The 12,566-nt window shown below is 41.0% G+C and overlaps 1 protein-coding gene across 1 annotated transcript; it reads left to right on the forward strand.

The window, feature by feature from the left end:
- Positions 1-5,275: 5,275 nt before the first annotated feature.
- Positions 5,276-10,563, forward strand: LOC148045912 (large ribosomal subunit protein bL32m-like; the record flags this gene model as incomplete). The annotated part of the gene is made up of 3 exons (XM_087714408.1): positions 5,276-5,483; positions 6,139-6,320; positions 9,756-10,563. Coding segments are annotated over 3 exons (645 nt in total), but the record flags the coding sequence as incomplete, so codon positions are not given.
- Positions 10,564-12,566: the final 2,003 nt, after the last annotated feature.

The following is a 12,566-nucleotide window of genomic DNA, read 5'->3' on the forward strand; positions in this document are numbered from 1 at the left end:
AGTCCTAGGAGGAGAGGGGTGTTGAATATTAAAAAAGAAATGGATTGGCAACAGGAGCCTGAAGACTAGTTACCCTTGTGTATGGCCGCTGGCCTTGTCATTCTTAACACTTTCATTTAAACCCAAACAGGCTTTTTTCTTTCTTCCTGTATCTATGTCCAAACAAATTTGTTTTCTACATGTTCTTCCTTCCCCTCTCCTATTGGAACTACTTTTACATCCTTCTCTCTCACTTCCTCCAATTCCAATCTGGTTTTGTCTCTATAATATCTTCTGCCAAAAGATACAGATTTGTGCATATGGCATGTTCAGAAATCAATACATTTTATAAATGAGGTGCCTACCTTTACAGGAACTAGTTCTAAATGATAGTAATTTATTATAGTAATACAATTTCCCATTTTTAGAGCATGACTACCAGCAGGTATTCATATGAACATGCTTATTGGAGGGAAATCTCAGGATTGATTCAGCTGAATTCATCAATCTTACAAGATAAGAAAATTAGGTATTACACAACATCTATTTCTGTGGTTTTAATTTTTCCAACTACCCTTTTTCTTTTTGGAGAACCATATTCAAGGTAGTTTTCATTTCAGGTCAGTAGTATGCTTTCAGATAATATGGTAGAAGATCAAACACAGAGAAAATGAAGAAGCGAGAGGATAGAGAGAGAGTTGACTTACTATTGCTTTTTTTTTCAAAATGCTACTAATCTAAGTTAAAATCTACAATTTTACTCCCGTTGACATTCTACATGTGTTTTGATAGAACAGAATATTCTCAGACAGATTATGGGAAGAATTTATAACTATTATTAATATTGCATACAGAATTCTACATTAACTGATCCAGTTTCCACAAAGTTACTGATTTACATCCTCCAAAGTCCTTTAAACTACACAAACATAGGAATACTTGTTTCAAATTGTAAACATGCAGAGAGAGAAGTCAACACAATGCAAACATAATTATAACACTCACTTGTTCAGAGCAAGACACTCAACTCATATCTCTTGCTTTAGAATAGAATAGAATAGAATAGAATAGAATAGAATAGAATTCTTTATTGGCCAAGTGTGATTGGACACACAAGGAATTTGTCTCTGGTGTATATCAATGTACTTAAAAAGACAAGATACATTTGGCAAGAATCATAAGGTACAACACTTAATGATAGTCATAAAATACAAATAAAGAATTAGGAAACAATATCAATATAAATTGTAAGGATACAAGCAACAAAGTTACAGTCCTGTAGTCATAAGTGGGAGGAGATAGGTGATAGGAACGATGAGAAGACTAATAGTAATAGTAATTTAGCCTTAGTGAATGGTTTGATAGTGGTGAGGGAATTATTTGTTTAGCAGTGATGGCATTCGAGGAAAAACTGTTCTTGTGTCTAGTTGCCTTGGTGTGCAATGCTCTATAGCAGTGATGGTGAATCTTTTTTCTACAGCTGCCAGAATTGTGTGCGCGCACCTGCGTGCCCTCAATTTTTCACTTAACTGTGCATGTGCACATGACCCGCCCCTATGCGTGTGCATGCAACCCTTCCCCAGGCTCCAGAGGCTTTCCTGAAGCCTGGGGACAGCGAAAACGGCCTCCCCCACCCCTCTAGAGGTCCTCTGGAAGTCAGAAACGGAACATTTCCAAACTTCCGGTTGGCCCTTTGGGGCCGTTTTTTGCCCTCTCCAGCCTCTGGAGGCTTTTCTGATGTCATTTCCGGCTTCTGGGGGGGCCTCCAGGAGGCTAGGAGAGGCCATTTTTGCTTCAGAAGATGGTGGCTGTGAGCCTTGGGGCTCCTGGGCAGCTCATATGCACAGGGCGCTGGGCTGGCTCTGATTGCAAAGTGTCAGAAAATTTCCCATTTTGCAAGGGGCTCTCAAAGAGAATGAAGCGGACGCAGGTGCTTCTTCCAACAGCCAAGGCCCGGGCTCCTCTTCCTTCCTCAGCTGTTGGAAGAGGAGCCGGGGGCTCGGCTGTTGGACGAAGTGCCCACGCACTTTGCAAAATGGGGAATTTTCTGACATTTTGCAACCGGAGCCAACCCAGTGCCCTGTGCATGTAGGCCGCCCGGAATTCCTGAGGCAACCATCGTCTCCTCCAGCTTGGGCACAACCGGAGCCAGCCCTGCGCACATGGGCCGCCTGGAATCCCCAAGGCAACCATTGTCTCCTCCAGTTCGGGCACAACCAGAGCTAGTCCAGCGCTCTGTACACATGGGCCGCCCAGAATCCTCGAGGCAACTATCGTCTCCTCCAGCTTGGGCACAACCGGAGCCAGCCCAGCACCCTGCGCACATGGGCCGCCCGGAATCCCTGAGACAACCATTGTCTCCTCCAGCTCGGGCACAACCGGAGCCAGCCCTGCGCACATGGGCTGCCTGGAATCCCCGAGGCAACCATTGTCCCCTCCGTTTGGGCACAACCGGAATTAGTCCAGCGCCCAGCACACATGGGGAAGGGGGGCTAGGCAAGCCATGTTAAACCCCCCTCCAGCCTCAGCTCCTCTGAAGAAGCACCACGGCCGCTTCCTTTTTTTTGAGAGTTGCCTTGCAAAATGGGGAATTTTCTGACATTTTGCAAAGCAGCTGTCAAAGAGAAGGAACTGATCACTGGCGCTATTCCAGGAACTTACCCTGTGGAGTCTGGAGTTCCAGGGGGAAGAAGACTTGGCCGTGGCCCGCTCCCCGCATGAGGGGTTGCCCCCTCGGCTTCTGCCTTTTGCTCCGTTTCTTCACCAGCGGTAAATAGTGCCACGGCCGAGGAACAGGCGGGTGGCTGGGTGGGAAGCCAGTGGGCTACTTTGGAGCCTGAAGCCTCACAGAGCCAGCATGAGAGGCATGCAGGCCCGGGTCGAAGGCAGCATTCTCCTGCAGAGGGGGCAGGGGCTCTGCCATTGCAGAAAGAGAGTGGGTGCATGTGCAGCAGCCCCGGGATATCTGCTTGCCCTCCCGCAGCATTGCCGCTGCCGCCTCTCTCAGCCCCAGCACAGTGTCTGCGTTTCCACCAAGCGCCACCCACTGGCCAGGCTGGGCTGGACACTGATCTCAAGTGGGCATGAGGATTTGCCGGTAAGGTCATGTGGAAGGCAAGGAAGCATGGCAAGACCACAGGGAAGGGAGTAGGTTTGCTTGCTCCTTTCCGTGCAGCCCTGCCATACTTCCCTGCCTCCATGTGGCTTTCTGCTTGCCGGCTTTCACAAGCTGACCACGGGGACGTCGGAAAGGCCATGTGGAAGGCAGGGAAGCATGGCAGGGCCGTGAGGAAGGGCAGCTACGACTCACAGTCTTACCTAGCAGACAGATCAGGGGCACAGCGCTTCAGGCAGGCAATCTGCAGAGTAGAGACGGGGTGGTGTGGGTCAAGCAAGAGTGACTGGTTGGGCGGCGAAAATTGTCTCCGGACCCTCCGGAAATGTGAAAAATCAGCTGGCCGGCACGTGCATGTGCGTCGGAGCTGACAGCTGGCGTGCCACCCAATATGGCTTCGCGTGCCACCTGAGGCATGCGTGCCATAGGTTCGCCATCACAGCTTGAGGGTAGAAGTTGAAATAATTTAGGATGCAAGGGGTCTGTAAATATTTTCACAGCCCTCTTTTTGACTCGTGCAGTGTACAAGTCCTCAGTGAAGGCAGGTTGGCAATAATTGTTTTTCTGCAGTTTTGATTATTCTCTGAAGTCTGTGTCTGCCTTGTTGAACCAAACCAGACAGTTATAGAAGTGCAGATGACAGACTCAATAATTCCTCTATAGAAATGTATCAGCAGCTCCTTGGGAGTTTAAGATTTCCAAGTTGGCTCAGAAAGAACGTTCTTTGGAGTGCTTTTTTGATGATGTTTTTGATGTTTTGATAGGTGTCCATTTTAGGTCTTGAGATATAGAATCTAGAAATTTGAAGGTCTCTACTGTTGATATTGTGTTGTCTAGTATTGCAAGAGGTGGAGTTTAGTCAATCCCTTCTCTGCAGTCAACATGTACACACATCCATACACTTCAAGTGTCAATCTAGAATCAGCATCTACACACTTCCTCATCCAGAAAAAGCTCCACTATAAAACAACCTTTCTGTATCCCATTTTCTCTGTAGCTGCCCAAAGGCAAACTAACCTCTTTGTTTTTGGGAATAAGTAATTTTCCTTTCCTCACAGATTCCCTCACATTTCCTCTCTTATTTCCTCAGAGTCTGCATTTCACTTTTAATCATCCATGTGCAACCCTGGCTCAAGTTGGAACCCCAAATTATTCTTTTCAAGATAGAATGGCTCCAATTAATATATGAGGGACAGAGAGAGATTCGATAGCAAATCATTTCAATAAATTAAGCATATTAACATCTTATAATTTATTTTATGATGGAATATTGTTCCCAGAAAAATTTTCAACAGTTACTGTGATACCAGCATAATCAGTATAAATTGTTTCCTGCTGAATAAGTTTATGGTTTCTATTCCAGCATCTCCAATCCCATCATTTCTTGAGTCAAACTTAAACATTTAATGGATGTAGCTTGCTTTTTAGCGACAATAGTTTCTTTATATTATGTACAGAATTTTACTTTAGTTTGCAAATTCAGATATTTATCAGGCCATCCCAGTTGCTATTCTTTCCCCCGAAATACTTCTCGTTTTAAACTCTGGCGAATACGAATATATTTCAGGTGTGTTGGCAGTCCAGAATACTGCGTAAACTAGTATTGTCAGTGCTGTATTCAATTTCCCTGTTGAAATAAATTTTGTTTTCATTTAAAAAACTCATGGAACTGTGATATCGGAACCATATGAATTTTGATTGCACAGCTAAGTTTGCCTATATAAAGATTTTTGCTAAAACTTTATATATGAGTACTTTTCATAAATTCTATTCTTATCTGAGCAGCCCGTGCAGGGCGCGCTGACCGTTCAAACGATTCGGCTCAAACTAAACCCCTACTCGAAAATGGTAAGAGAACCGTAGCCACGTTCCGTCATTTTAACTCGCGCCACCGAGCCTCACATCCGCGTCAGGTTAACTGCGGCTGCGTGCGTTGGGAGTCTTACGCGTGCGCAGAGAAAGAAACCTTTTTGGCACGTGATTTCCGCAGTTTTATGACGAATAAAGTTCGCCGGATAATTCCCGAAAGCAGCACGTGGCCCTGAATTTCTAGGAGTGCCGTTAATTATGGTGAATCTGCGAGAAGGGCTACAGGTGCTCTCAGGGGTAGCCTTTGGTGCAGTTTGAAAGTCAAAACTCGAAAAACGAGAACGGTAGTTCACCAAAGACGTGTGACAGTGACATGACGATGCGGGTGGTTTGAATCGGTTTCCCAGGATTCCTTGCGGTGGCCACCACCCGGATTTCGTAGAAAACCTGTGGGCGGAGCCACGAGAGGTCCCGAGAAAGGAAGGAGTATGGCGGCTGTGTTCTCATCCCCTTTCCCCAAACTCCGTCGTCTTCTCCAAAACTGTTGGGGACAACTTGGCGGCCACGCGGGACCATGGGGGTAAGGTTTCTAAGGTGCTGTCCATCACGATAATCCTCAGGAGCTCAGTGGGAAATTTCCACTCGTTAAAAGTGCTCAATCCAAGGAGGGAATTGAAGGCTTTTTAGAAAATCTGGGCAAGTCTCTCAGCCCCCAAGAAGCAGGCAAAGACAAGCAGTTCCTGAAATTTTGACAAGAAAGCTGCAAGGAATAGTCCAGGCAGTCGCCAGGAGTCAAAAACTGACTTTGAAGGCAAATACAAAAAGATGAGGAACAAGAGACGATTTCTCATTTTTTTAAAAACAATTGAATGATATGAGATATACATACACTTTAGATACCTAGCCCTGTGCATTTCACTGTATACATATTTATTCAGAAGTAATTTCATTTATTTTCAGGGCTGCCTAATTCCTTTTAAGTGTTTAAAATTACTGTCATGGTCAATAAACCTTATGTTAATATAGTTATTTTTCATTGTTCAATAAATGTGTTGAAGTTCCATGCGGATGGGCTCCAGTACCAATCCAGCTTCAGATGTTTTGGTTTAAAATCTAAATGCTAGTCAGTTCAGAATGAATCCAATTAAAAAAGGTGTTACTATTCCATATTTAATTTAAACTATTTTAAATAGACTAAGATACGGCACTATTTGAATTAATATCTTTTCTTTAAGCTCCTGCTTTAGTAATACCAGCTCCAGATTCTTTATTCAATCCTGTGGAAGAGAAAACCGAGTATTTTGAAAACCCCAGCTTTTTAGACAGCATACTTTGGATGCCAGCTCCAAAATCCAGGCTGACAATTGAAGTTAATTGCAGCAGACGAAGGAATTCTGGCCATCTTATAAAAATAAAGGTAATTTGTTAAATTTCCCTGTGCAGAATATTGGACTTTGTTTCCCTTGCATTGCTTTTATATGTTTCATTCTTCCCTATCAATAGGAGTAAGTTGAAAGCAAGTTCAGAAATATAAATGAACATGTTTCATAATGGGTTTTCTGTGAATATTTTTTATTTTTTTATTTCTTAATGATACATATAATATAATCCAAAGTATATCAGCGCATCTTAACAAGCATTTTTTGAGTATTCAATAATATATCAATTCCTTTTGCCATTAAGCCTCTTGAATTTTATTTGCTCTTCTGCTTTCCATGCACCATATTATAGTCTATTTCATCTTAAACTCTCCTCTTCTCCTCCCTATCTTCTTTCTTCCCTCTCTCTCTTCTCTACTTCCCCTTGCTCTCTCCCTCTACTCTCCTCTTTTTCCATACCTTCACTCTCTCCTACTCTTTCCCTCCCTTCTATTTCTTTCTCCTGTCTCATTTCTCTCTTTTTCCCTCTTTTTGTCGCCCTTCCATTCTCTATTCTACATGGTGTATTTCTGCCTTTTAGCAAACCCCATTAAATATCAATGGCATTAATAATTGTATTCTCAAAGAAAAAAGAAAAAAATATTTTCCATATTGCTAGTTTTTCTTTTAGAGGTATACCTTTATATGAATTCCATTTGTTTCCCCTCCCGTAACAACCTCTTAACAACCTCTTTTTTTGGACGCAGTGCAAGACGGATTCAAATTTCCCGCTATCCTCATAATGCTGTTACATACTTTTTACATCATTAAGTGCCCCTATTTTATCTCATCTTATGATTTTAACTATATATTTTTATAGTTTCCATCTTTTCCCTCCATTTCCCCCCTCCTCTAATAACTTTCCCAACTAATATTTTTCTTGCTTGTAACCCGGCATAATCATTTCACCTTCCATTATCAATACATATCAGCTAATCTACTATCTTTATTCGCCTTAATTAGTTTACCTTTGATTCCCTTTTGTTTGCAATCCTTTCTATACCATACACACATATTACATTTCAGTGTCACAGTTAATTAAAGTCCACAATAGCATGTACTTTGCAAACATTCTCCACCTTCCCCCTCCCTCTCATCTACCAATTTTTATTTCCCCTTCCATTTATTTTTTAAAAATCTTAAATCCCAATCTCTGAACTTCTCCTTTCTCTCTCTCTCTCTGCTATTTATATACTTTTCTTTCCAATATTTTTATAGCTTTTTGTTGTACCATTAGTCGTGCCCTCTTCAGGATTTCCTTTTGTCTCCTCAGTCTAGTTTCCCTTTTTCTTTTCATTATATTCCCCCCCCCCCCGTAATAAACTCTTTTCTTTTATCATGCTGCCTGTCTGCTCCATTCTTTTCTTTTCCTTTCTTTTGTTTTTTTATTGGGACACACTCTTCCCTTTTCTATTAATTCCCTATTAAGTCCAATGATATCCTTTATCTGTTTATTATTTACCTGACTTACTTTTTTTTCATTTTCAATTATTTCCATAATATCCAGCTATCCTTTCTCAACCCAAATGATTCACGCATATTTTTCAACATTTCGCATATTTCTTTAAGATCCCACCCCTCCATAATGCCCGTCTTTTAATTTGCTATTTTCCTTCTTCAAGTTGTTTCCCAATTCTTTACATTTCAAACCTCCCCACTTCAAACAAAAAAGGAAGAGGGTTTCATTGTAAAAGAAAGTAGTTAAACTGCTCAATTCAATTCTTGGCAAAATCAGCTCTTTCATCCACGCAGACACAAAATGAAAATTATAACAAAGGAGTAAGAGAGGGGAGGGGATTTCTTCTTTAGATTTTAAATTGTGTTGAAATCATGTTGAAAGCAAATCTCTTGACTTTTATTTGTTAAATTCTGGCTGCCCACTCCTTCAGTTCCCAATTTTGTCTCTGCCTGGTAATGGTTGTTTTCTGGTTAGTGCTTCCACTTCTTTTTTTTTTCCAGTCAGATATCTTAGGTTTTAAATGTAAACTTTAATCTTTAACTCTATGGTAGCACAGAATACAAGTTGTAGCAGAGAAGTGGGAGGGGGGTATTCTTCAGTTTTAAATCGAGTTGTTGTTCCCCCTCCCCCCTCCTTCAGCTCCTTCGTAACATTTCTCTGGGATTTGAGGTTTATCAGTTATCAATTACCCACTATTAATACAAAATCTTTCCAGGTTTCAAGTTCAACTAGAGAGAAGGTTTTTTTCCCCTGTATTATTAAAATATTCAATCCTTCTTTTAATTCCGCCTCCTAAGCTGGATAAACATTCCGTACTCTTTAGGTTGTAATGTTTTTAAACCACCATCTTTTTTCCTTTCTCTTTATTTTTCCATGCAGTTCCCAATTCCTCCATTTATGCTAGTTTACATTTGAATTTTCTCCTAATCACAACTCGACTCTTATTCTATCGATGGGCTTTTTAAATCTTCTCACCTGATCTTATCGCTTTGTCCAATCGTCACTCCTGTTCTTGTGCTTAGCCCGGTTACCTCCAACTTTATGACAGACATTTTGCCATGTCTGCCTCTCCCATCGCCTGGTCATAAAACTAGTCTCTGGCTTTCGAGGAACCAGTTTCTTCCCTTTTGGCCATTTGAGATGCCGTTCTTTTTTCACCTTCACTCCAAGAAGGGTCTGGTCTAAAAGACCCCAGGGAATGGTTTGTCAGCCTGGATTCCACGGGTCCCTCAGGAGCCGTTTCCCAGTCTGTCTTGTTGCGGCGCTAACCAGAAATCAATCCCCGGGTTTGCTGTGAGTATAAATCTATGCAGTCTGTGGGCTGCATGAAATTCCTGCCAACTGCAAATGTGGAACCAAAATTGTGGTTTTGTTTTTATTTTGTTTACCTTAATTTCTAACACCATGGAAAACAAATTGTTTCAGCTAGACAACTATTCATCTAACCACCATGGCAACTATTTCCTCCTTTGTTTCAGGCTATTTTTTCTTAAACGTAGGAACAAGAAATTCCTGGCTAATGAATCACTTTACACCCACCCTTGAATTTTAAAAGTTGAGGTAGAGCAAATTTCCTTCACATGCTGTCCCAAAAATGAAAATACAGGCTAAAATAAATTTACTCCTGCTTCTTGACCAAACAGTCTCCTACAGCCCTGTAGCACATCAGGGATCTGAGATCCAGATTCAACCCTCCAAATAGTGCCTACCCCTAACTAAATAATATTATTAAATATTATATATTGAATAAATATTATAATATATATTAAAATATTAACTTGGAGATATACATTGATTTCTACATAGCATTGGGAAATACTATTTTTGCTGTGTTGGTTTTATTATTTTGATATATGGTTTAATCCCATTTTGTACTCCACTTTATTGTTACGTCAATGAAAAAAGTTCAGAATTTTTATAAATAGTTAAATATTCTCTCACCACTGTATCTTAAGACACTTTTTTTTCCTTTTAGAAAAACACAGATATTTGTCCTGAATGTGGCAACTTGAAAGAGAAGCATGTTCTTTGTGGCTATTGTTATGAAAAAGTTAAACTGGAAACCTATGCCATAAAAATTCAAATTAGATTTTTGGAAAATGGACCACATAAGGCTCCCACTGTAGAAAGTGTTGTGCTCTATACAGGAGAAAAACCCAGAAATGAAGATGAAGACAAGCGAATAATCGAAAGAAACAGGAAACGTCCATCTTGGTTCACACTGGACTAAACAGACATTGCAATGGAATGATTGATTCCCTTATACAAATCCTACTTTGGATAATATACATCCAGAAGACTGCACTGTACTTTATACTGTAGTTGCTTAAGTGTACTATTTGCAGCACTCTTGTGTGTGTATGTGTATATTTGGTTCCTACAAAATGGAACCAAAAAGACATTTGCATACATACATATTACATATCTATACTAGGGGTCTAGTATAGATTTTGTTGAATGCTGCATCAGGGTTGTGGTTGACCTTAGGTGGCCAGGATGTGTGTCGCTTTGGTGAGCATGGCCAGCTTGATGTTGCTCAGGTTGGGGGATACCTGTGCTGTGCTGTGGAGATGGATCCCTCTTTTTTCCTTTTCTTTTTCCTACCCTCTTTCTTCTTCCTCCTGGCTCTTCTTCCTCCCTTGCTCTCTTCCCCCTTACCTTATAGTAACCTAAATAACATCATTTGCAGAAGTGGGATGTAACTGCATACAAAGATGAGTTTAATGTTATTTCAACATAAATTTAATATACTTTTGCAATTAAAGGATATTCAATTTCTTGAATCTTCTATTGTTTCATTTTGTGGATAATTTTTCAAGCTAGATTTTTCACTCTTCAAAAGCTATGGAGAATATTGTGATAAAGCTTACATAACAGATGCAGCAAGTTTTCCAAATTAAGTAAGAGGATCCCCTCCTCCAAACTGCAGGAGGCATATCCTATGCATGGCATCACATACTGAAGGATGCTAAATATACATTTTTTTATTTGTTTTTTACAAAGTTAAATGGCTGAGGAATACAGCTATATGGATAACATCATACTCAAGCTAAATTTCTAGCTATTAACCAAAGTCTTCCTTTAGTTTGATAGTCTCTTAAATTGTATAAATAGATTATTTATTTATTTATTTATATTAAAGCGGCTGCCCATTATCTGGGCACCTAACAACAAATCAGAGAAGCCTACAAAATGGAACTGAAAAGACATGTGCATACCAGATCTAATATTCTTATTGAAGCAATGTTGACATAATGTAGGAATCCTACATTATCATGTAGGTCATGGTCAAATCACGCCCTGATAGCTCTAGGATCCTTTCATACCAACACCCTCCAGAGAAAAAGGAGCCATTAGAATGGTCATCCCTGGTGCCTCATTGAACCAAATGGGTTTCAGGAGAATCGGGAATATGAGGGATTTATTACATAGCCCTGCCAAAACCTTAGTGACAGCCTGGAATAAAAGAAGTGTTGAACCTCTCGACAGAATTATGCCTAGGTAATGTCTCACAACCCTTCACTCCCATCATTCCCAATGATTTCACAGGGAAATTGAAGGTTCTGAAATGGATTAAGAGATGTCCAGGATGCCGTTTGAGGAAAACAAAGGATTACTCTTAACTGCACACATATCGTGACTAAGATGGTAAAAGAATATGATTTTTCTGCTCTTATTGCATGTGCATAGTGTCACCCACCGACTCTGTTCTGGCCAGGAGACTTGGATGATTTATCTCCAGCTCTGCAGAAGAAATTGTTGATTATCCATTGGATAAAATTTGCTTGGACTCATTTCAGTTATAAGCCTTGTGAAAGACACCAGGATGGTGATTAATAGATGGGTTCATGCAGTGATAAATTCCTCACTGGAAGGAACCCCTGCTTTGTCCTCTCCTTAAAAAAAACCATCCAACCGTCCATCTTCCCTTTTTGAGGAAGGTTTGGAAAATATGGTTGCTTAGCAGCTCCGGGGCCCTGGATGAAACAGATTTACTGGACTTTCACTCAGGATTCAGATCCAGCTATGGGACAGAGAGACTTGATCACACTCAAGACAGCATCTAGTCCTAGGCAGGATAGGAGTAGTGCAACCATTCTCACCCTTGATCTCTCAGGAGCCTTCAATACCATCAACCATAGCATCCTTTTGAGCTGGCTATATGAACTGAGGCTGGGCTCCTTTGTCCAAGGTCAGTCCCAGTCAGTGTTGATAGGGAATAAGAGATCCAATTCCCAACCATTCAGTTGCAATATCTCACAGGGTTTGGTATTCTGTGAAGTGGTTGGATGAGACAATCTGTTACCATGGGCTAAGAGATGAATATGCTAGGGATAGCTCTATATCCAAGTTTCCAAGTTTAATAGAATTTGTATGCCACCCACTCCCATTGGGACTCTGGGCGGCTCACAACAAGACAAAGAAACATTTAAAATTTAAAAAATAAAAATAAAAAATACAATATTAAAATTCACATCACCCATTCCATCTAAGAGGGGCTGGATATCAACCTCTGTTCTATCTTACACCCACATCTGGCTTCCTGTGCCCCTCCTTCACAGCGTCTTGCCACACTGTTCCAGCAATATTTTTAATACTTATGAGGAAGTTAGGAGTCAAGAAGTCAGGAAGTCAGAAATAAGAAGTTAAGTCAAGTGCACTAAAGTGAAATGTCAAGCTAATATAAATTTATAAGGTCCATTCTATTAAGACCACCTAACCTGGCCAGCCACTGGTGGGTTCACCTGTGCACCCCCTCCTGCCTCAACCCGCCCACTGCTTACTG

Source organism: Thamnophis sirtalis, unplaced genomic scaffold (genome assembly GCF_051295495.1).
Source record: "Thamnophis sirtalis isolate CommonGarterSnake01/CBP01778 unplaced genomic scaffold, rThaSir2_p1.2 scaffold_4, whole genome shotgun sequence".
NCBI classification, from domain to species: domain Eukaryota; kingdom Metazoa; phylum Chordata; class Lepidosauria; order Squamata; family Natricidae; genus Thamnophis; species Thamnophis sirtalis.